The 26,489-nt window shown below is 39.9% G+C and overlaps 1 protein-coding gene across 3 annotated transcripts in view; it reads right to left on the reverse strand.

The window, feature by feature from the left end:
* The window catches only part of LOC148901099 (glutamate receptor 3-like), a 205,863-nt gene that overhangs the window by 147,987 nt on the left and 31,387 nt on the right, over positions 1-26,489 (reverse strand). For all 3 annotated transcript variants that reach the window (XR_016118217.1, XM_089019967.1, XM_089019977.1), the window contains exons 3-4: positions 25,998-26,069; positions 15,697-15,887 (exon numbers count right to left, since the gene is read on the reverse strand). Coding sequence is in view for 2 of the 3 variants with exons in the window: in XM_089019967.1 (XP_088876093.1) it covers positions 15,697-15,769 (73 nt within the window). In the remaining variant the exon portion in view is untranslated. The remainder of the gene's footprint in view (positions 1-15,696; positions 15,888-25,997; positions 26,070-26,489) is intronic.

Here is a 26,489-nt window from a genome sequence, read left to right on the forward strand (position 1 = left end):
TAATTTCCTACTTTCAAATTTTCGAAGCCTTAAAACTACACAAAATACACCTTATTTTATAATACCAAATGTGCTATGGTATTATAATTGAAGCAATAAACTGTACTGTAGAATAAAGTCTTTTTATTTAGCTTTGTGATGGTCATTGATGGCTTGATGAAATGGATAGTTTTTTGCAGAAAGTGTCTCAAGGAGCTCTGGGTTGTCAATCTTGGAAGTTGTGATATTGCAACAGCAACACATGCAACCAGACACACTAGAAACATCATTAATATCTTTGTATATCTTTGTATATATTTGTAATATTTTGATATATAGTGTTCATTTTACTGAGAAAATCAATTCTGTAAGCAAATAATCCCACTTGATAGTTATATTAACTTGATTTAACTGAGAAAAAAATTCAGTAATCAAATAGGAAATACAGTATATATAAAATGGATTCATATCAAATTAGCCTCATTTACATGGTGTTTTTTTTTAAACATGAAAATCTTGATAACTACATCTAATATATTTTAGTATAAGCCGCACACCAAATGAATGGTGTATTTTTAAACTTGTCCTCGTATATAAGGCGCACCAGAGTATAATGTGCATCCCCAATGACTGAAAAAAAAATCCAACTATAATATAGAAATAGATACAGTAGTTATGAGACCTGTTGTGGCTCAATATTAAAGTACAACAGTTAGCTCAAAACAACACTTGATATTGATGTATAGTGTTCATTTGACTGAGAAAACAAATTCTGTAAGCAAATAATCCCACTTGATAGTTATATTAACTTGATTTAACTGAGGTAAAACATTCAGTAATCAAATAACAACACTTGATATTGATATATAGTGTTCATTTGACTGAGAAAACAATAGCTGGTTCCCTTGCTTGTCTTTTCATTTCAAATTGAACTGATGGCCAGTGCGGGTTATTTGTGGAGCCTGATTGATGGGAATTTTAACCTTGCAGTTTACACTCTGCCTTTGAACTATCAAAGTTGAAACGAGTCCAAATGTCAGTTTTCTATCCATTTTGTCAAATATCTGTCTGTCGTCTGCCTGTCTTTTTGATGTTTAAACCACCACCCCTCACTGCTGCGTTCTTGACCAATCACGTGGCTTTAACCGACGACTGGGGGCGGGGAATAGAGGACCAAAACAAGCTGGCTGCCATTTTCTTTTAGCACATTTCACCATAACCTCCCTGATCCACTGGTGAAAAGGACATTTTTGATCCTCTCCTTTTTCATCTAGATCTGCTTCATACAACAAAGAGGGCGCAGAAAGTGCTTAAGATTGAATGACTGTCTTTGTCATTTATGTTGTGTCACATGATTTGTTTATTACTTTTTTCGTTGTTGTTTTGACTTCAAGATGGCGCCGCGACAGTGGCTGCCTTTCCAGCAGCTCCTGTAGTTTGTTTTTCTACTTCTTTCTTTCCTTTCCTCTTCCTTTTATCACTTTGCTGCTGTGAAATGTAAATTTCTCCATTGCGAGACTATTATAGGCTAATCCAATCCAATCCAAAGAGGTGTAGAATTTTAGTGGATGTGCACAGGGGGCGACAATGCTATTAAAAGTAGGAATGCACACCTAACAAAATGTCCTTGAAAGATTCTGGTGAAAATGAACAGTCAATAAATTTATACTTGGAAAAAAAAATGGTCAAAAGATGTTATTGATGGGACAGATATTATTCCAATTTGCCTTAACAATTTTGCAACAACACACAAGATTTTGCTGGTCGCTCTGGCCCATATATAAATTTTGAGCTACCAGCAACATTTCAGTTCGCTGACGAAGCTTTTCGGATGAGGAGCAAAAAGTCCGACACCTTCAAAGAAGTACAGTTGACTGCTGAAGAAACCTTTTCATCGATGGACCACTCCTTTACGACTGAAAGCTTGCACAACAATAACAACAATTGGCCATCTGTCAATCAACATGTCACACAAAAGTAGGTCTGAACCCTGTAGTAGTGTTTCCATTTGTTGAGTGAATGATATAAGGCTTGTCTCCCTGCATATAAGATGTGAATTATATATTAAGTCAAACTGCAGATGCGCAGCAGTGCATTATTTACTGACGGCAGCACAAGAAACGCAGATGCTCTTGAATGTTCAATGTCCTACTGACTGTTGCTCACGTCATCGTAAGTTCATGGTGATTGAACATGATGTCTGATTATTGTACCGCATGTCCTGTTGCTATCAACATTGGCAATTACCAAAAACCTTTCCCTCTTAGTGCAGAAAATATTTTGTTATCCTTACATAAAATAATACTTCAATAAATAAGCGTTTTCATTCAATATTTCAAGCCTCTTGATACGCAGCCTATTTGAAAGAAATAGCTACAACAACCTCGCCCGCTAGTTAGCTTGAGACAATGGAAAAGGCTACTAGCAGAATCATAGCCCGGAACTTAATAATAATAATAATAATAATAATAATAATAATAATAATAATACATTTCATTTCTACGCGCCTTTCAAAACTCTCAAGGTCACTTTACAATCACAGGATCAGTTTTTCTCTGGGTGAGCAGTGGCAGCCACATGCGCCAGCGTTCACTCAACCCAGAAGTAACTCAAATAGATAGAAAGCTAGCTCGCTAGTAGATAGTCAATATATAGCAAATAGTTAGCCAGCTAGACACCCAGCTATATAGCTAATAGATCGCCAGATAGCTAGCTAGCGAGCCAGCCTGATAGCTAAGCCATCTAGATAGGTAGCTCGATAGCTAATAAATAGCCAGCTAGATAGCGAGATAGCCAGCCAGATTTACCCAACTACAATAAAATAATCAAAACCCAATGGACATGGGTACAATCAGATATCAATAATGTTGATTAGAAAGTGTACAATGGGTCCTTCCTGGTCTTTTTACATTATGTTGCTCACTTGAGCTAGCGAGCTAGCTGGCTATCTAGCTAGCCATCCATTTGCCATCAATTAGTTAGCCAGCTACAATACATTTCCTTTATAAGCGCCTTTCGAAACTCTCAATGACAATTTCCAGTCACAGAATAATTTTCCTGCGGGTGAGCAGCGGCAGCCACAGTTCACTCAACCCGGAAGTCCTTACTCTGACAGGAGGGAGGTACAGGGTGTATTTGACAAATTGTATTAAATAAAGTCAGCAGGAACAAAATCTCAAACAATAAAGTCATCAAAACAAAAAGGTCCAAAGTAGCAAACAAAACCACGCTAAAACATGACTGTTACATTTACAGTCATTCAATTTTCACACATGTCCTTCTTTTCGAGGTGAAGAACGTTGATCTGTCATCCCTGTGATGGAACTTACTCTGACAGACCTCCTTCCCACTGCATGGCATGTGCGCATATGTCCTTGCACAAGAACACGCATGCTTATTCCGTTTATTTGCCGAAGCGCTGGCAATACAAAAGCTCATTTATTGGACATGAAAGCTTATTATTAGTAAAGACAGCTCGGCCGGGGACAACAAAGGCAGAGGAAATCCAGCGAACATAGAGTTGGATTGATTTGCCTTAGAGAAAATGAATGGCGCTGTCACAAGGTTTCAGAGGGGAAGGGGGGGGGGGGGGTAAATTTTCTCCCGGCACCGACTCGCCAGTAAATCGCAATTGTTGTTCAGTCTTCAGCAGAGATAACGCAGCACATTTAAATTGTCGACAATCTGAAATAAGATGAACAACTGAATCATCTGCGGTTTTCAAAGGACGGAACGGTGGTGGGGGGGGGGGGTGCAACAAATTGCAATGGTTCACTACAAGCAAGCCGCCGAAACGGAATTGATAGATAATAGATAGCAAATAGCTAGCTGGGAAGCATATGAGTAAAATTGATAACAACGACAGCTTAAGGCAAGAAAAAAAAAAACACTATAAAGGGAAAATAGATAGCAAATGTATAGCTATCTCTGTTGCTGGCTAGCTAGTGAATAGCGACATTATTGATATCTGATTGTATCCATGTCCATTGGGGTTTTGATTATTTTATTGTATTTGGGTAAATATGGCTGGCTATCTAGCTGGCTATCTAGATGGCTTAGCTATCTGGTTGGCTAGCTAGCTATCTATCGGGCTATCAGTTAGCTATATAGCTGGGTGTCTAGCTGGCTGATTATTTGCTATATATTGACTATCTACTAGCGAGCTAGCTTTCTATTTATTTGAGTTACTTCTGGGTTGAGTGAACGCTTGCGCATGTGGCTGCCACTGCTCACCCACAGAAAAACTGATCCTGTGATTGTAAAGTGACCTTGAGAGTTTTGAAAGGCGCTTAGAAATGAAATGGATTATTATTACTATGTTCACCAGTTCTCTTCCACCCCTTTCTCCTAAAGGTCATCAAGGTTGCCTATTACGTCAGATTTTTGGTTGACGACACAGTTCATTTGCAGAACCTTCAACTGACATTTAAAAATACAGGTAACATCCGACTTACGACCGAGTTCCGTTCCGACCAAACGGTCGTAAGTCGAAATGGTCGAAATCCATTCAAAATGTTGACTAGAGACTCGGAGGCTAAATGACTCGCAAAGTCAGCCTCTTAAAATGTTAAAAATAAGGTCTGGAGGCCGTGGTCGTAAGTACGGGTGGTCATAAGTCGGGTTGGTCATAAGTCGGATGTTAGCTGTAGTAACATCTGCAACGGCTAAGCTAATTAAGTTGCCCTAAGATTATAACGCTTTTAGATAAACTGTTTGTGTGAGATTGCGTCAACTTTGTTCCTTCTAGTCTTCCTCTGTCCAGATTTTTATTTGTGGTCAGAGTGTCACTTCAAGATAGTTTGGAAATCTATTATTTCAATTCCATTGATTATTTGAATAATCTGAAAAAAAAGTTATTGTACATTGAAATGTCTCTTTTTTCTGAAATGTTTTGACTGTAATTATTGTTATTGTCCTTCGTTGTTTGTTTTTTATTGTTGAATAAATAAACAAAACCAAATAAACAACAACAACCTCCCGACCTGTCTGTTTGTCTGTCTAATAGTCAGTCAGTCAATCCATCTGACCGTCTGTCCGTGCGTCCGTCCATCAGTCGGTCCGTCCGTCCTTCAGTCCGTACGTCGATCTGTCGGTCTGTATATCTGTCAATCCCTCCGTCGGTCCGTTGGTCTGTATATTTGTCCGTCTGTCTGTCCATTCAGCCCTCCGTCTGTTCGTCCGTCCATCGGTCCGTCCGTCGGTCTGTGTATCTGATTGTCTGTCCGTCCATCGGTCCATCCGTCGGTTTAAACAGAGACCAACATCCATCTGTCAATCTATCTTTCCGTCTATCTGTCTGTCTATCAGTCAGTCCATCTGACCGTCTGTCCGTGCGTCCATCTGTCAGTCCATCCGTTCGTCGGTCCATCTTTCGGTCCGTCCGTCGGTCTGTATATCTGACCGTCTGTATATCTGACCGTCTGTCCTTCCGTCGATCTGTCCGTCGCTCCGTCCATCTGTCCGTCCATCCATTCATGTATTTATTTATTTATTTGGTACTTGGAAGTGTTTTTGAATACATTTGGTTCAGTCCACCCTGCCTCCCTGCTTTTTGGTCCAGTACGAACCAAATCACGGATGCCGCAGGACAAGATGCCTGATCCCATAGCCATGCAGAAACATGGTCATGTCTACCAACCCGAAAAATAAATGACAAATTTGGACACACCAGTGCTACTAGTGCACAGATTACTATTACTTATTAGTATACAGATTGCTATCAGGCTATATTCAATATCCTGGTTGTTCATCGAGCCAATGGTCATATTTGAGGCTAAATATTATTAGCATTTTCATACCGTTTTTTTTTTTTTTTTTTTTTTTTTTGAGTGAATTCCTCTCTAATAATTTTAGAGATAAACCGTGCCGTTTTCCTGTTTGACATTAATTCTTTCATCATGCATGTGTCGATGATGTATGACCATTTTTGGTGTGTGAGATGGAAGGAAGCACAAGAGAAAAGAGTGTATTTGGTTCGCCATAACATGACACACCCACACACTGAATTATGCTACATAAATGTGGAGTGCAAGTAGGTGTTTAGCAGAATGACACGATTCATTTTTCACCGTGTATATTCACATGCAGTTTTCTTTCCCGCTTGTCCAATTTATTTATAGAATAGCATTGTATCTTCACGTTTACCATTACATGTTACCAAGACAATCTTTTAAACTTCATAGCATTATTATAACAACAACAACAACAATAATAATAATAATAATACAATTCATTTAGAAGTGCTTTTCAAAACTCAAGGTCCATTTAGAGTCACAGGATAAGTTTTTCTGTGGGTGAGCAGTGGGAAAAATAAATAAGAATAAAGTCTAGTCTGCTAAGAAAGATTTCCCTTCAATCCCATCCAATCAAAATCAAGAAAAGCATGATTATGTAGCATATGTCTATATATCATCATATATAATATATCAACAAACAATGTTCATTCAAGTCAAATCATGTATTCATTATGTGGCAAGAATGAGGTTGCATCCATGGTTAGATGTTCTTTTCCTCTTGAACTAGCAGCCTAATATAGTGATACCTCGGTTTACGAAGCCCTTGGCTTACGAACTTTTCGGTTTACAAACGTTACATTTATGAAAATTTTACTTTGGCATACAAACTATTTTTCGGGATACACACGGAGCGCCACGAGTGATGTGTCGTTCGCGAACGAGCCCATTCTCCTAAAAGGAAAATGGCAGTCACCTGTTTTTGTTCTCTATTCCCCGCCTCCAGTCTTCGGTTAAAGCCATGTGATTGGTCAAGAATGCAGCAGTGAGATGGTGGGGGGATTACAGACAGAGAGAGAGTGAGGCCGTTCTCCAAAAAAGAACATGGCAGCCGACTGTTTTTGTCCACTATTCCCCGCCCCCAGTCTTCGGTTAAAGCCTAGAAAACAGTGAAATTTGGATTTTATAGTTGAAAGGCAGAGTGTAGACTGCAAGGTTAAAATTCACATCAATCAGGCTCCTCAAATAAACCACATAAACCATGTATACACTTGATGCGAAAAGCTATCAATCCAGCTAAAAAGAACACAATTGATGAGGAACAAGGTAAAATTATCACAGAGAAGGTAAATAAAATGACTTTATTCTACAGTACAGTTTATTCTTTACTTATAATACCGTAGCACATTTATTATACAAAAAAGGTATATTTGGTGTAGTTTTAAGGCTTAGAAAATTAGTTTGGACTTGGGAACGGATTATTCTCATTTTAATGGTTTCCTATGGGAAATTAATTTTTGGGATACACACTTTTCACCTTACACACTCTGTCTGGGAACCAATTAAGTTCGTAAGCCAAGGTATCACTGTATATGAGTTTGTCGCTGCTGGGCCCCAGTGCGTGAGTTTCCTGACAAATGATTGAGCAGTCACTTCATCCCTACCGACGTAGGAGACACATCCGTGAGGACACAGCCGAGCCGATCCATGGATAAAATAAGGTATAGTTTGTGTAGTTTTAAGGCTTATTTAGTAGAAGGCTTAGAAAATTAGAAAGTAGAAAATTCTATTTTATGGGGACCTGGGAACGGATTATTCTAATTTTAATGCTTTCCTATGGTAAATTAATTTTTGGGATACACAATTTTCGCCTTATCCACTCTGTCTGGGAACCAATTAAGTTTGTAAGCCAATGTATCACTGTACTTCAATTCAAAGGTTCAACTTCAATTATATTACGTCCACCCGGTGCTTTTGTAACTTCCAGTCACCTGCCATGTAGTGTTCTGTGTCTTGTTCATGCATACTCACCCTGACACATGGACAGAACAAGCCAAGAACCTTGGACAACAAACTCAAAGACAACCGATTTGATCAACTCCCCCTGACGCTGAATTTTAATCAAGAAGTGTCAGTAGTTGAGGGAATGTGTTTTCCTGTTTCCATTGCTAATCTCGGACTTTTTCAGTTGGCTCCTTCAATCACAAAGTTTTCACGCAATACATCGTAGAATCAGAATAAGCTTTTCAGATATTCACATGATGAAGCCGCATATTCTTTTTTCTTTTCTAAAGCCTGTAAAATGAACCGTCAGTCAGAGACGCGTGTGGTCACCTGTCAACTGCAGCAATAATTGGCAAAGGGGGTTTATATCCTGTGCTCAAAAAGGCAGTCGAGCAAGCGATCTGGATCAAAATGATGTCTTACAAGACAGTTCCAAATTGCAGCATATTTGTTAACCCACATAGGTTTGGTGGTGGAAATGAAAATCTCAGTCAGTGAATGGTTATGTCAAAACGGCATCCATTTTTTTTTGGGTATTGGAGTTTTTCAAAGCCAGAATAACATTTTAATTAGAAGGTCATTGTCATAGATATTTGGTCGGACACTATGAACAAAGGCTCAAACACAGGAAGATTGTCTTTTACTGCCGGTAGGGGATGCAGCCATCCATGACCGACGCCCAACGTCTGCAGCCCTCTGCCAAGCTATTTATTGAGAGTACAGTGATACATTGGCTTATAAACTTAATTGGTTCTCAGAAAGTGTGCGTAAGGCAAAACGTGTGTATTCCAAACAATAATTTCCCAGAGGAAACCATTAAATGTACAATTTGTACAATTTGAAGAGAACATACAAGCAAGGGAACCGGCTATTAATGAAGTTTCTAGTGTGTCTGCCTGCATCTGTTGCTGTTGCAATATCACAACTTCCAAAATGTACAACCCAGAGCTCCTTGAGACACATTATGCAAAAAGCTATCCATTCCATCAAACCATCAACGACCATCACAAAGGTAAATAAAACGACTTTATTATACAGTACAGTGTATTTAATTATAATGCCAAAGCACATTTATTGTGTTATATTGTGTGTAGTTTTATGGCTTATTTAGTTGAAAATTATGTTTTAAGGGGAACGGATTATTTTATTTTTTAATGGTTTCTTATAGGATTTTTTTGGGGGGGGTTTGTAAGCTGAGGTATCACTCTAACTTCTATTCTGTCTGTTCTGTATCAGTCATGTTATCCATCTGAATTCTCCTTGGTCTGTGCAGGTTGACCGTGCTTTCATCAAAAATAGACTGAGTGCAGATTTGAAGTGGAGCCGAGAGTAGAATAGCCACTTATGGGGCACTTGTACAATAGGTTATATGGTCCTCTTGGTCGGAGCACTCGGTTTCCAAAGACGAGGCATGATTGGCTGTTCAAAAGGTGATTTTGAGCAAGAATACGTCCCAGATGGATGGTATGATTGGAAGTGATCACTTACAAGAGGAATGAAGGGCTGCAAAGGACTTTTGCCAGTCATTCCACCATATATACTGAAGGGGAACCTTTATGGTTGAATATTGCAGAGTTCGTGGGTTCAATCCCCTTCTGGATTCTCTGTGTGGCGTTTGCATGTTCTCCCAGGCCTGTGTGGGTTTTCTCTGGGTACTCCAGTTTCCTCCCACATTCAAAAAAAACATGCATGGCAGGTTGATTGAACACTTTAAGTTATCCCTACGCGTGAGTGTGAACACAGATGATTTTTCGTCTCTGTGTGCCCTGCGATTGGCTGGAAAAAGGTTCAGGGTGTCCTTTGCCTACTGCTTGATGACAGCTGGGATCAGATCCGAAATCCACCGCAAGCTTAGTTACGATAAAGAAGTTCAGAAAATGAATTAATGAATTAATGTAAACAATTCTTCACATCTCTTTTCAACATACGGGTGTTACACAAAATGGTTGACAGTAAAACTCAGTAAAATATTCAGTGCATCGAATACTCCACCTGAACTCTGACTGGAATCTCATAGATACTGTATATCTGGCTGTTCAACATACTTTGTCGAGGCTGTGTCTTCTGTTACCCATAAATAAACAACACAAAGAAAAAGCATAAACCACAATCATTTTCATGAAGTATGTTTATACCTTTCTATGTCTGCTTATGGTGTGGTGTGTCAGCCACTGTAGTGGTTTGGATGTAAGTGCATATTTTTCAGTTCGGTGTTTAACAAACTAAAGAAAAGACTGATCAGCCAGTGATACCTCAGGCCACAAACTTAATTGGTTCCCAGAAAATGTGTGAAAGGTGAAAAGTTTGTCTGCCAAATATTTATTTCCCATAAGAAACCATTAAAATGAGAATAATCTGTTCCCCAGGTCCCCATAAAACATAATTTTCTACTAAATAAGCCTTAAACCTAAAAATACAATGTATTATTATTATTATTAAAATATCATTTTATGTAGAATAACTGTGCTATTGTATTGTAATTAAATAAATAAAGCATACTGTTTAAAAAAGTTGTTTTTATTTACCTTTGTGATGGCCGTTGATGTAGTTGCCTCTTGATATCCGAGTGAAGTTGGCGTGCTTTCTCGGCGATAATACCCTCACTCACACTGTCCCCTGCGAGTTGCTTTTTGTTAAAAAAAAAAAATCAACAGAAAATTTTCAACCTCTTCTATTGCCTGACACCGTTGCTTAGACAACACAGAAAAACCCTTAGTCACATGTAACAATGGTCGACTTAGCGTACTGGTCACACAAACCCACACCTCGTTTGTGTTTTTCGATGATCTTCTTCTGCTCAAACGTAATTTTCTTTTATATCTACTTTGGCTTAACACTAGACTGTGGTGGGTCTTTTATCGGTCCCATTATAGAAAAAGTACTACACTCGATAACAAACCACGTCCGCACTCAAAGAAAGGGGGGTGACGAAAACTAGTCCTCCAGCCACCTACTAATTACTGCCTATTGCTAAGAGGACGATAACAACATAGTATTAGGAAACAGAGCTTCTACTCAAGTCTAATTGCCATTGCATAAAAGGAAGTCATGACAACAGTCCTTGATACAGTTACTTAAGGAACTGCCAAGGTGCAGATGTCCGGATTTATAGAGATATAGTACTTCTGAAAGCACAAGACCCATCATGATCTCTGGAGGCCTGAGAGACTTGAACAGCTGAGATCGTGTTAGCCATGAAAGCTCCATCAGACATCCCGACTTCACAGGCTCACTTCTGGAGCTGATCCCCCCCCCTCTCTCTCTCTCTCTCTTCCAGCAGCGATAATTGCTTCATCAACCTAGTACCATTCTGACCCTCCCGTATTCCTTTTGAACAAACCCTTTATTTGAGATGGTTTTTTTTTTGTCATTGTGTCTTCTTGTCAAATTCCCGCAGTTGGCTACTTTGCTCTAATCAGAGAGGACAGAAATCAAACGATACCATCCATCCATGACTTCTTCCACTCAGCCAGAGTCAGAGAACATCTTGAAGTGTATTATTTTCATCAATGTCTTTTTGTATGCACTGCAACTTTGTTTATAAATAGAACCACAAATGCAAAGTCTCAAGGACAGTACGTCTGTGTAAGCACTTAGTCGTACAGGAGTGGTCCATCGATGAAAATGTTTCTTCAGCTGTTATCTGTACTTCTTTGTAGGTGTCGGATGTTTCGCTTCTCATCCGAGAAGCTTTGTCAGCAAACTAAAATTTGCTGGTAGCTCTCACTCTCTCACATTCTCATTCACTCACTCAATCTCACACTCTCTCACTCACTCTCCCTTATTCTCACTTACTCTTTATCGATCTCACTCTCACTGACACTCACTCACTCACTCTCACTCTGTCACTCACTCTCACTCACTCATTCTCACTTATTCACTCTTACTGTCACTCTATCACACACAAAGACTAGACCTCACCTGACCTTTGGTGAGGTCCAAAGCATGTGTTTTCCCCGTCCTATTTTTGCCAACGTCATGGACAAAATAACGATAATAATTTTCTAGGCAGTGCATTTGCTGCGCAGTGCAAACCTCAAGCCAATACTAATTTTGAAATTAGAGCGAGGCTCTCCGAGTGTGTTTGCCAATTTGGCAGACTGGCCTCCGCCGACTTCGGTGAGTCGGCACAACAGAACTAGAAAGAGTTTATTGAGGATTCGCGTAGTGGACAGACAATTTAGATGTCAACCTTAGACCTGCCAGGACCAAGTCCAACACTGGTGCAGGCAGACAACTGGTGTAACACATCATATTTCATTCATAAATGTCATAGAACACCTGCATTTTATATTGTTGAAAGGGCAGCACGAAACATTAGTAAAAACAACCACGATCCGCGGTCCGTCGTGCACACCAAGTGCTAAATGTGCTTCCATGATGCGAGTGTGTGACCAGAGCAAAGCATTTGAAGGGAATGATTCGAGTTAGCTCTGACTGTCATCCTTCCTTCCATCAATTTTCCAGACTGCTTTATCCTCATTAGGGTCGCGGAGGGTGATGGAGCCTATCCCAGCCGTCTTTGGGCACTAGGCGGGGGACACCTTCAATTGGTTACCAGGCAATCGCAGGGCACACAGGGACAAATAACCATACGCTCTTACGTTTACACCTAGGGACAATTTCGAGTGTTCGAGGACCCGGAGAAAACCCACACAGGAGAACATGCAAACTACACACAAGGGGGCCGGACCTGGTCTTGAAGTCACGACCACTGCACTGTGAAGCCGGCGTGCTAACCACTCGACTACCGGGCCGTGTTCCTTCCGACATGCAATTTTCTGACAAAGATTACAAACTTCAGGTCAAACCATCTGTGCGCGGAAATATACAATGTGTCATGAGACCGACATGCTATAGGTTTAGCTAAAAGGAAAAATGTTTGATTTGGTAGGAAATTCATTCATTTTAGAGTCATAAACATAATTAATACCTTGAGTGGTCCATCGATGAAAAGGTTTCTTCAGCCGTCATCTGTACTTTTGTGAAGGTGTCGGGCATTTCACTACTCATCCGAAAAGGTTCGTCAGCAAACTAAAATTTTGCTGGAACCAATATGTATGTAATGCATTGTATTTTGGACAGCCGCGCTCATTTCAAGATCACATAACTCCAGACCCATTTTACTGGAACCAACAACATTTTAGTTCGCTGACGAAGCTTTTCTGATGAGGAGCGAAACGTCCGACACCCTCAAAGAAGTACAGATGACGGCTAAAGAAACCTTTTCATGAAGGAAAATCCATATGTGACATGCAGAGTTTCTTCATATTGAGTAGGAAAAAAAATCAGTTGAAGTTTTTATGAAGTTTAAAGGCCTTGTGTTTGTAAGTTAGGCCAAGATAACCATACATGGATTTTTTTTTTTTTTAGAAACGCACCAAAATCATTTGCATATGTGAAAAGAAGCTTCAGCACAAAGCACCGGCGCTCCCTTTGACAAAGCTGTCTCGACACGCCTCTTTACAATGGAAGTAACAACAGATTAGGATGTGGCTGTGTCGAATCCCGTTCAATGAAGAGACAACCTATTTCTTTGATCCTTGCCTACAGCTTTTATAGCACTGACTGCGTTGCCACAACGTCAGGGCTATTTTGACAGGGATTTTTCCCCATTATAATGATACATTTCATTTATAAGCGCCTTTCAAAACTCTCAAGGTCACTTTACAGTCACAGAATATGTTTTTCTGTGGGTGAGCAGCGGCAGCCACACGCGCCAGTGTTCACTCAACCCGGAAGTACCTCAAATAGATAGATAGATAGATAGATAGATAGATAGATACAGCTGAGCGTATTTTAATAAGATTCCACCGCATGAAGCTATATTTTCCGTTTTAAGACTCGCACTGAATATTCAGGAAGTCTTGTTTTTGAGTTGGTGACGAGTCCGTACGTGACGTCACTAAAGGAACGCCCCACACCGAAAAAAAGACACATTGTAGCAGTCCTTGTGTTGCACCCAAAAGCCGCCAGAAGAGGGTGTCCAAGCTCCATATAATGAATTTATCAGCCTGTGGAAACGGAGGTGGCCATAGGAGGTCGCCATTTTGTGCCTCTTTTCTGGTGATCCGTTTCTCCCCAATGTTGCCTCAAAATGTAATCGATTGCAACCATGTATGCTTTCCTCTTCAGAACTATCTGAATCATTTTCATAACTGGAGGTATAACAAGAAAACATATTTTCCGAATCTGAAACCATTGTTATGATTCTCCAGCAATGCAAGACGTTTTGGCGTGACGTCACAAACTGGGGGCGGGACTTTCTGAAAATGCCCAATTCGCAGCTCATTTTTTTGCAGATTTTGGACACTTGAAGTCATTTTTATTGGTGTTTTGCATTTGACTAAAAATATCATACTGCGTGTTTTGGCTATTTTAGATGCTATAAAACGTTTTTTTGATGTCAGTTAAGAAACAAAAAAGTGACGTCGGTTGTCCTTTAAAGAAATAAACAGTACTTTATAATAAAGTCGCTGACTGTAGTCCTCTGTCACATTTCAAACCACGTTCAATTTGACCCTTTTTCACTAATTCAGTGCCTCAAAGCTCCAACGCTATGTTTCGTTTCAGTCCAAGTCGGCCTTCAAACGCAGTCTTTCTCTAACTAGATGAAGAGATGAGGCATGAATTTGAAACAATCCATCGCATCAATCTTGCCACCCTGTGCTGGGTGTAGCAGACGGGACCGTAAATGACAGAATGAATGTAGGCATTCATAAAATGTCACCGAGCAAGCCACTCGCCATTGTAGCTCATGTGTGCAGTGCCATTTCATGGTCCTAGCTTCCAACATATGGTTCTCCCATGATACTCCATTGAAAGTTATTCAAAGTTAACTTACTGATATACAGTGATCCCTCAGTTTATGAACTCCTTGGCTTATGAACCTTTCGGTTTATGACATTTATGAAAATTTTACCTTGGCATACAAACTTTACCTTGGCATACAAACTTTACCTTGGCATATGAACTTTTTTCATACACGGAGCTGCCTCAATGAGTGATGTGTCGTTCGCGAACAAGCCCATTCTCACAACAAAATGGCAGTTGACTGTTTTTGTCCTCTATTCCCCGCCCCCAGTCTTCGGTTAAAGGCATGTGATTGGTCAAGAACGCGGCAGTGAGGGGGGGTGGTTTCAACATTACAGAGACAGGCAGACGACAGTGAGAGAGCTTCAACTTTGATAGTTCAAACGCAGAGTGTAGACTGCAAGGTTAAAATATCCCATCAATAAGGCTCCACAAACAACCCGCACAAGCTATCTGTACACGTGATGCAAAAAGCTATCAACTCATCTAAACAGAACGCAATTGAAGAAGACGTTACTCATCAAGTGTTTAATGCTGATGAAACCGGCCACTCCATTCCATCGTGCCATCAACGACCATCACAAAGGTAAATAAAACAACTTTATTATACCGTACAGTTTATTTCTTTAATTATAATACCATAACACATTTATTGTACATTAAATAATGTATATTTTGTGTAGTTTTAACGCTTAGAAAATTTGAAAGTTAAAAAATGATGTTTTATGGGGACCTGGGAACGGATTATTATCATTTTGATGGTTTCCTATGTGAAATTATTTTTTGGGATACACACTTTGTCTGGGTACCAATTAAGTTCGTGAGCAAAGGTATCACGGTAATTAGCTAATACAGGTAATATCCGACTTACAACCCGGTTCTGTTCCGACCTAACGGTTGTAAGTCAGAGTGGTCGCAAGTCGAAATCCATTCAAAATGTTGAATAGAGACAAGGTGCTAAATAATAATAATACATTGTATTTTTAAGCGCCTTTCAAAACTCTCAAGGACACTTTACATGCACTGGATGAGAACATTTTTTTTTCCTCCAGGTGAGCAGCGGCAGCCAGACACGCCAGCGTTCACTCGACCAGGAAGTGCACACCACTAACTCAAATATAAAATGGTCATTGGCACAATAACATTCAAATAAAGTAAAACTACTCACCATTTGATGACAATGCTCTCTGGTCTTGCCTTGAAATGGGCATAGATGACTTGATGACCTGTTTGGACACCATAGGAGCGGGCACGTGGGGAGTTTGGGTCGCCAGTGTTCTACCATTTGCACTCTCCCCGGCATTACACCTCTCTCCGTGCCTGTCTGCGGCGCCGACAGGTCCGACCCGCCACCTCGCCCTGAAGCAGAACGAACTGTCTCAAAGAGGCGGCGGCGGCGGCGGCCGTTGGCTCGATGCGGCGTTCTCGTCGCGCCGATGCCCGCCTACGCTCTAGTCCTGACCGCGGTCGTATCGGTGGACACTACCCCCTCCGGTGCCATCACGCGGTCGATTGCTGTGCGAGAGTGAGATGCTGGCTGGCCAAAATTGTCGTACACGTTGCTGGGCTGCTAGTGCGTTGCGGTGCCAGGCGTAGAATTAAAAATAACGGTCTGGCGGTCGTGGTCCTAAGTACGGGTGGTCGTAAGTCGCGCTGGTCGTAAGTCCGATGTTTCCTGTATTGTAATAAATGTTTTGAACCTCAGCAGCGTCGACTGAGTGCAACTTTCACTTTTAATCTGTTTTACTCTTGAGCATTAGGTTCCTTAAGTTTTAGTGAGTGTAAGAAAACTATGATTACCCTTATTTTCTTTTTGTGTGGGTTTCAAAGGATTGGCAACGTTTATAGGTTAGCCTTTGAGGATAAACATTTGGATTTAATCCCTTTTTTTCTTTTTATGAATCAACATAGATGGCACTGCTTTGTGCCATGTGCTTTAAAGTTATTGTTTGTCTTTGTTTTGTCTGTACAGTGATACCTCGGTTTACGAACACCTTGGCTTACGAACTTTTCAGTTTATGAACGTTAAATTTATTAACATTTAACCTTGGCATACAAACTATTTTTCGGAATACACACGGAGCCGCCACAATGAGTGTTGTGTCGTTCGCGAACGAGCCCGTTTTCCTGAAAGAAAATGGCAGCCGGCTTGTTTTGGTCCTCTATTCCCCGCCCCCAGTCACACGATTGGTCAAGAACCCAGCAGTGAGGGGAGGTGGTTTAAACATTAAAGAGACAGGCAGAGGACAGAGAGAGAGTGACAAAATGGATAGAAAACGGTGAAATTTGGACTCGTTTCAACTTTGATAGTTCAAAGGCAGAGTGTAGACTGCAAGGTTAAAATTCCTATCAATCAGGCTCTACGATTTTACCTGCACTAGCCATCAGTTCAATTTGAAATGAAAAGACAAGCAAGGGAACCAGCTATTAATGATGTTTCTAGTGCGTCTGCTTGCATGTGTTGCTGTTGCAATATCACAACTTCCAAGATGTACAACCCAGAGCTCCTTGAGACACTATGCAAAAAGCTATACATTCCATCAAGCCATCAACGACCATCACAAAGGTAAATAAAATGACTTTATTATACAATACAGTTTATTTCTTCAATTATAATACCATTGCACATTTATTATAAATAAAATAAGGTATATTTTGTGTAGTTTTAAGGCTTAGAAAATTAGAAAGTAGAAAATTATGTTTTATGGGGACCTGGGAACGGATTATTCTCATTTTAATGATTTCCTATGGGAAATTAATTTTTGGGAGACACACTTTTTGCCTGACACACAGTCTGGGAACCAATTAAGTTCGTTACCCAAGGTATCACTGTACTTGTAGTATTGCAAAGAGGACATTGTGCAGTTTACGCGATTGCATGACTGGTCGTGGGAGACTTCAGTCTCATCTACCTACACTGTCGGTAGATGAGACTAAAGCTGTAGGTCCTAGGACTTCACGTAGGGAGGGAGTCGTCGATGTCGAGCATGAACCTGTGGGCGGATTTGGTGAGTGATTCCGGGCCACCGATAACGATTTGCGGTTGAGTTTGAGGAAATTGGTTTGAAGCCAGGATTTTACTTCAGTGATACAGTTTGGCAGGCTTGAGTGAGCAGTGATGGAGATTGCCGTTTTGGAAGGGGGAGTATGGCGGGAGTGCAAATGACATTTTCATTCAGTTCAGAAGTCTAGAGAGAATTGCGTGATAAAGTATGGGACGGCGGAGGCCTAAGGTGGGGCGAGATGGTTAGACGTGGAGGAGAAGCAATGGTGGATGAGCTTAGTTGCTGTCAACCCTGTTAAAGGCCGAAAATTGTCTTTACAATAAGTTCTATGTGCCTCAAGTAGTCTAAACAAGACATGATGATTGAGTCATTCACTGACAGACGTGCAAAAATATAACATAAACATTCAATACAGCGTTAGAAACCTTAAACTCTCTTCTTTCATCTGAAAGAAAGAGTTAATTCCTAAATTAAATGAGTATGGAGTTATATGATTTTGAAATTAGTGTGGCTGTCCAAAATACAATGCAGTACATACAAATTGGATTATATAGCACTATAATAATAATAATAATAATAATAATAATAATAATAATAATAATAATTTAATATAAGCGCCTTTAAAAACTCTCAAGGTTACTTTACAGTCACATATTAAGTTTTTCTGTGGGTGAGCAGCGGTATCCACAACGCGCCGGCGTTCACTCAACCCGGAAGTAACTCAAATAGATATAAAGCTAGCTAGCTAGCTAGCGAATAGATAGCTAATAGCTAGTGAATAGATAGCTATTAGCTAGCGAATACATAGCCATTAGCGAGCAAATACATAGCTAATTGCTAGCGAATAGATAGCTAATAGCTAGCGAATAGATAGCTAACACCTAGCGAATAGATATCTAATACCTAGCGAATAGACACATTGGAGGTTTTAGAGCCCAGATCTTTACGTGACGGACACCAAGTCTGACCAATAAGCGCCCGGCTATGCTGAATTGTTGCCAACAAGTTCAGGCTCCGATCCGCCGAGCTCATTTACGATTGGCTAAACAAATGCTCAAAAAAAGACTTTACCAACATTGCAGGGATACTACTAGTGGGCCTTAATCTGCAGTACATCTGCACATAAAAGCTAGCAACCACTCATTTGACAACAGTGAGGTTAAAATCTTCGCGAAAGAAAATAGATGGTTTGAAAGGGGAGTAAAAGAACCTATTTTTATAAAACAGCAAAACCCTTCACTGAATCGCCATGGTGGGGTGAGTTTTACGTTGTATCGTGCTTACAACAGACTTCTTAGGCTACATAGGCTTAGTTATGCTGATGAGGTGATACCATATGCGAATAGGGTAATCAGTTGACGTTCTGAGGAGGAGGCGTCGAGCTCGTTTACGATTGGCTGTGTAGAGTATGTGGGCGGGAAGGAAATACCTCTCCAGGAAGATGCGATGTACAACAAAAAATAATGGCTGATTACGTGTCAAGGATATATGTTGTCGTACTACAGGAGGTGTGAATTCATTTTACGACTGTTAGAGCATCGTAATATAGCACTGAAGCAACCTACGAATTCACCTTACGAACGAATCTCGTTCGTAAGGTGGGAGCCTCTGTACTTCCTCCCCCCCTCTTCCCTATCAAAAATCTGTAATTAGGTCCTCCGTGAGTAGCAGTGTCACTATCACTCAAGTGAGATTGCAAAACAAAGTCATCAGATAAAGTGTAAACCAGGCATTGGGCATGACATGGTTCCTTTGATAAATGGTATTAGAAGACTTTCATTCACTTTGAAGGCTTATAAGGTGATATTCATCTTTAAAAATGATTTGTTCCACCACCCACCCCACGTCCTCCCACTTCAATGTTCTGCATACACGTTCATTAGAACTTGAAAGCATCCGTGTCCGAGATAAAGGAGATGGATGCTTCACAACAATTAGCCTTTTATTGGGTTATAGTCTAATGATGTAAATGGTGAGTTCATTGTTTTTATCAAAGTTGCGGAATTGTCCGACGTACAGTGATACCTTGGCTTACGAACTTAATTCGTAAACCAAGCAATGATAAACAATGGCTGCATTTTATGGACGTATCACACGCATGTCCTTTATCATCTACAGTGATGCCTCGGTTTACAAACCCCTTGGCTTACGAACGTTAAATGTATGAAAATTTTACCTTGGCAAACTTTTTTTTCGGGATACACACAGAGTGCCACAATGAGTGATGTGTCGTTTGCGAACGCGCTAACAACAAAATGGCAGCCGACTGTGTTTGTTCTCTATTCCCCCCCAGTCGTCGGTTAAAGCCACGTGATTGGTCAAGAACGCAGCAGTGAGGGGGTGAGGGTTACAGGCAGAGAGAGACAGAGTGTAGTTCAAAGGCAGAGTGTAGACTGCAAGGTTAATATATCCAATCAATCAGGCTCCACAAATAACCCGCACAAGCCATCTGTACACCAGATGCAAAAAGCTATCAGTCCAGCTAAACAGAACACAATTGATGAGGAACTAGGTAAAATTATCACATAGAAAGCACCTACCGGCCACTCCATTCCATCAAGCCATCAACGACCATCACAAAGGTAAATAAAATGACTTTGTTATATAGTACTGTTAATTTATTTAATTACAGTAAAGTCTCGTTATATCGATATCGGATATATCGATAGTCCCGGTTATATCGATACTATTTCTATGCACGCACGGAGAAAATTACATGCAAACAGGGTCGGACATATCGATAGTCCCGGTTATATCGATATTTTTTCGGACTCCCTTGAATATCGATATAACGAGACTTTACTGTATAATACTATAGCACATGTATTATATATAATATAAGGTATATATATAGATATATATATATATATATATATATATATATATATATATATATATATATATATATATATATATATATATAGATATATTGTTTTAAGGTTTAGAAAATTAGAATGTAGAAAATTAGGCTTAATGGGGACCTGGGAACGGATTATTCTCATTTTAATGGTTTCCTATGGGGAATTAATTTTTGGTATACACACTTTTCGCCTTACACACCCTGTCTGGGAACCAATTAAATTCGTAAGCCAATGTATCACTGTACTTACAAAAGTCCACATCCGAAATATCTTTTTTCGTCTTGACTTTGCCAGTAGCTTTTTCTGGTGTTATTGGACACTGATGGGCCCTTAGAGTGGACACATTATATTTGGGTTAAGTTGCTTAGCTTCTATACCAATCTTCAAGTTATTTCCCTTGGTGGACTATTTATTTAGTCAAGGCCAAAGTAGTTTAGTGGGATGGCTTTCATTTCACGGTTCATACTCTCAATGTGATTAATAAGTAAGATGGTGTTGAATAAGGCACACCATTGCAAAGACGTTTGGGGAAACGAATGTTTTTGCGCATTCACGACGCGGGCCAGGGGGAATCAAGCATTTTTTTTTTTTTTTAGGGATTTGCTTTGACGAGTCATCATCTGGTCTGACGACTGGCATATATGCCAGCGATGGAAGTTTTGGAGATGAGAACATCAGGGAACCAACCGTATGGCGCCTCATGGTAGAAGTGATTGCACTCAAGGATTATGAGTGAATCTTACTCATGTCGATTTCAGTTTCCAACTTAGCTTTAACTGGAAAACTAGTTCTTTGAGGTGTCATCTAATTTTTCCATATCAAAAAGGGTTTTTGACCCTCCATTCATTAACTTCATTGTTGCAGTCGCCATTAAAGGACAACCGACGCCTCTGGGACAAGTTGTGTCCATAATTTGTAAAATGACTTCAAATGACTTCTACTGAGCTTATTTTACAAATATTCCACGACATATAGTTATATTTTATGTTTTAAGACTTGCGCTGAATATTCAGGAAGTCTTGTTTTCGAGTTGATGATGATACCTTGACGTGACGTCACATCAGGAACGCCCCTGACCGAGAAAACGACACAATGCATTTTGGGTGCTTTATTTGGTCTGAAAACTTCGTGTTGATGGCAAAATTAGAAGGAAAACAAATAAATAAATAACACAATGGTGAATCGTTGCGTGTTGCACCAAGACTACTATTTGATACTAGTTGACACAAATTCCCAGCAGACAAATCAGCCCATTTCCAACGGAGCTTGGGCGCCATCTTGTGCATTTTCCGGGACTCTACATGGGAGTCCAGACGCCTCCAAATGATCCAGAAGGACTTCTTTAATCGATTGCAAACATTTATGCTTTCCTCTTCAGAACTATTTCAATCATATTCATAACTGGATGAGTAACAAGAACGCATCTTCTCCGAATCTGAAGCCATTGTTTAGATTCTAGGGCATCTTGGCGTGATATCACGAACAAGGGGGCGGGACCTTCTGAAACTCGCCATCCCGAGGTCATTTTGAAGTAGTTTTGGGACACTTTAAGTCATTTTTATTGGTGTTTTGCATTTGACTAAAAATATCAGCCTTCGTTTTTTTGGGTATTTTAGATGCTATAAGACGTTTTTCTGATGTCAGTTAGGAAACAAAAAAATGGTGTCGGTTGTCCTTTTCGTCTACAGCAATCCTTCATCTTTATTCTCCAACCGTTCCATCACCACCATGTTTGAACCAATTCCGTTTTGACCATATAATGGAATACAGATAAACTATAAACACCGGCAATCCCAAGGGTCATTCAAAGGTCATAACTCAAACTGACTGGCTGCATAATTTAACTTATTTAAATGCAATTAACATGTGGGTTAATGGTCAAAGCTATAGCGAGCATTCAGGATTGCCATCTCTGTCAGCTTTTTGTTGTTGAGTGGGGTAGAATAAGAAAAAGTTTATTGAATGTCAACAAGTTCGGCAAGTTTTGTCTTCCTATTTTACATAGATATTGAGTTTTAATGCGGATGGTGCATTGATTATTGCACAGTTGCTGCATAGTCAATTTAATATTGTCAATGTGTTCTTGATTGACAATAACAACAATAATAATAACAATAATAATAATAATAATAATAATAATAATAATGGAATAGAATACTTTGTTTCTATCGTTTCACCCCCCTTTCAATTTTGCTGCAGTAGATTAAAAATGTCCCCATTGTGGGACTATTAAAGGCTTTCAGATTCTGATTAATATAATAATGTTAATAAATAAGCGGTACGGAAAATGAGATGAGATGAGATAATGTTAATAATAATAATAATAATTATTATTCTTATTATTATTATTATTATGTAATAACACCAACAACAACAACAATAATAAAAATACCAATACAACAAAAAATACAAGAAAATATCACAAAAAATACAACAAAAATACAACAAAAAATACAACTAAAATACAACTAAGGAGGAGCAGGAGGTTGTTTGAGAAAATGTATTAAAATAAAGTCAGCAGGAACAAAATGTAAAACATCAAAATGATCTGAATGGAAAAAATACAAAGTAGCAAAAGAAGACCAAAAGTAAAAGTCCGCCAAAGTTAAACAAACACGTACACGATGCATGCAGCAACCAAGCAGCAAACAAACAATGAACCGGCACCGGATGGTCGTGCCGGGTGTCCTTTTAAGTGTCAATGATTAAACGACCAGCACCTGCGAGGCTGCAGGCAGGGCTGACGTCGCTACCCGCTGGTCGCCAATCTGATCGGGACGACCAGCACCTGTGCAGGTGTAGGCGGGGCCGACAGCGCCCCCCGTTGGTCGCCAACCAGATCATGACAGTAGTACTATTATATAGCAATGTATTTATTTTTATTTAATTTAAAACAAATAATAATAATATTAATAATAATGTTAATAGCTATTGTTATGGTTATTGAATATGATAATAATACAAATAAACACAATCTTAGTGGCCTTAAAAGGTTAAAGAGAGTGATTTTTCATATATTAGACAACAGAATGGCAGAGAAATAGCTAAATTGGGATTGAAAGAAAACAAATGAAAAGTACAAATATGGATTATTGAATCAAATATCTGTTGATCCTCACGCTATGAAACCATCTACCAAAAGGTTTCAAAGTATCAACTTTCATGAAGAGATGATTGAGACATGGTTTTGAAAGCATTACCAATTTGGAACTGTGGAAGGATCCACAAAAGGGTTCCATGGAAACACAGAACTAGAAACGTGGACACCCTGGCCTTTAAAGGACAACCGACGTCTCCGGACAAGTTGTGTCCATAATTTGGAAAATGGCTTCAAATGACTTCTACTGAGAGTATTTTACAAAGATTCCACCGCATATAGCTATATTTTACGTTTCAAGACTCGCGCTGAATATTCAGGAAGTCTTGTTTTTGAGTTGGTGACGAGTCCGTACGTGACGTCACAGAAGGAACGCCCCTGACCAAAAAAAAAGGACACATTGTAGCAGTCCTTCCATCACGGCAATATATTTTGCTGTACTTGTTTGGTCTGAAAACTCTGCCAGAAGAGGGCGACCAAGCTCCATGTAAGGAATTTATCAGCCTGTGAAAACGGGCTGATTCATTCCTCACATGGAGCGTGGTCGCCATTTTCTGCCTCTTTTTGGGTGATCCATTTCCCCCTAATGTTGCCTCAAAATGGCACGGAATAAATTATTTAATCGATTGCAAACATGTATGCTTTCCTCTTCAGAACTATTTGAATCATATTCATAACTGGATGTGTAACAAGAAAACATATTCTCTGAATCTGAAGCCATTGTTTTGATTCTTCAGCAAGGCAAGACGTCTTGCAGTGTCACCACGAACATGGGAGCGGGACCTTCTGAAACTGGCCACTTCCGGGTTCATTTTTTTTGCGGATTCTGGACACTTTAAGTCATTTTTATTGGTGTTTTGCATTTGAATAAAAATATCATACTGCGTGTTTTGGGTATTTTAGATGCTATAAAACGTTTTTCTGATGTCAGTTAGGAAACAAAAAAGTGACGTCGGTTGTCCTTTAAATGTGCATGTACTCTCAATAAATAGCCTGTCAGAGGGCTGCAGAATTCAGGCGTCTGTCATTAATGGCTGCGTCTCCTGCCGGCAGTAAAAGACAATCTTTCTGTGTTCGAGCCACAGGGTCCAATCGAAAATCCCTGACTTTATACATCAAATAATGTATATTTTGTGTCGTTTTAAGGCTTATTTAGTAGAAAATTACAGTAAAGTCTCGTTATATCGATATCGGATATATCGATAGTCCTGGTTATATCGATACTATTTCTATGCACGCACGGAGAAAATTACATGCAAACAGGGTCGGATATATCGATAGTCCCGGTTATATCGATATTTTTTCGGACTCCCTTGAAATTCGATATAACGAGACTTTACTGTATGTTTTGTGGGGACATGGGAACGGATTATTCTCATTTTAATGGTTTATTATGGGAAATATATGTTCGGAAGATGAACTTTTCCCCTTACAGACACTTTCTGGGAACCAGTGATGTTTGTGAGCTGAGGTATCACTGTATTTGCTTCCCTTTATGTTTTTACTGAAATCAAAGAAGTATGGATGACGGCTGAAGAACCCTATTCATCAATTCCATCCTCTCTTTACCGCAATGTTTCCAATTAATTGTTTTTTTTGTACATTTTTCTCTTCATTTATTTTAAACCCAGACTTTAGAAGTGACCTGCAATAGCAGAGTGCCCTAAGTCCTCATCAGTATGCACTGAGCTGTCAGAGTATGCGTCACCTGCTGCGTCCAAGGGCACCCAACTAATCGTCCTTGGGATGACTAAAGCGTGGATTATGACAACACGTTTCCACTTATAGAAATGCAAAGATTGTCCCCGCAATACCCGAGTCAGACATGTAGTCAGAGAGTGTTGCGGAGGTGGCGGCGGGAGGGGCGTGGGGGGGCACCCCGAAGGGCTCATGCTCGTCTGCTTTCGAGTCTCATCCCACTGCTGCTCTTTCACCTTAACTCTAGGAATGATAAGACTTCTGCTCTGCAGCGTTCCGCAATGATAACAAACCTACGAGACTTGAACTGTTATCTCCTCCAAGCCGACATACACTTTCATATTTTTGGTAACGCCTGCCCAAAAGGTACAGTGCGCTCAAGACTACAGGAGAGCACAGAGGCGGCAAGGTGGTGAGGGGGAAGAGTGAACAGATATGAGCAAAGAGGAGCCATCACAAAATAAAACATCAGTGTCCCACCTGCTGAGCCATTAGATTTGTGACTGTTTGACAGTTCAATTAAGAAGTATTCTGGTTTTCCTATCCAGGCAATTGTTATGATGGTGTGCTGATTTGTAAAATATGCATCGGCTATAATGAGTTTCCACGGTTTCCTCACTTTTGAGACAGAAACATTTTTCTTCTCAGTTAAAGGACAACTGAAACCATTTTTTTTGTTTCCGAACTGACATCAGAAAAACGTTTTATAGCATCTAAAATACCCAAAACACGCAGGATGATATTTTTCATCAAATGCAAAACATCAATAAAAATGACTTAAAATGTCCCAAAACAGCTTCAAACTGACCTTGGAAATGGCCAGTTTCAGAAGGTCCCGCCCCCTGGTTCGTGATGTCACGCCAGGACGTCTTGCCTCGATCTAGAATGAAAACAATGGCTTCAGATTCAGAGAATATGCTTTCTTGTTACTCATCCAGTTATGAATATGATTCAAATAGTTCTGAAGAGGAAAGCATACATGTTTGCAATCGATTAAATAATTTATTCCGTGTCATTTTGAGGCATCGCGTGGGAAATGTAGCACCCAAAAAAGGCAGAACATGGCGACAAAGCCGTGTAAGGAATTAATCAGCCCGTTTCCACAGGCTGATTAATTCCTTACATGGAGCTTTGTCGCCCTCTTCTGCCTCTTTTCCCTCTCAGCCTCTTCTCTTCGGAGAAGATGCTTTCTTGTTACTCAGAAGTTATGAAGATGATTGAAATAGTTCTGAAGAGGAAAGCATAAATGTTTGCAATCGATTAAAGAAGTCCTTCTGTATCAATTCGAGCCGTCAGGACT

The sequence above is a fragment of the Hippocampus bargibanti genome, linkage group LG02, assembly GCF_051943395.1.
Source record: "Hippocampus bargibanti isolate YZ-2025 linkage group LG02, ASM5194339v1, whole genome shotgun sequence".
NCBI lineage: Eukaryota > Metazoa > Chordata > Actinopteri > Syngnathiformes > Syngnathidae > Hippocampus > Hippocampus bargibanti.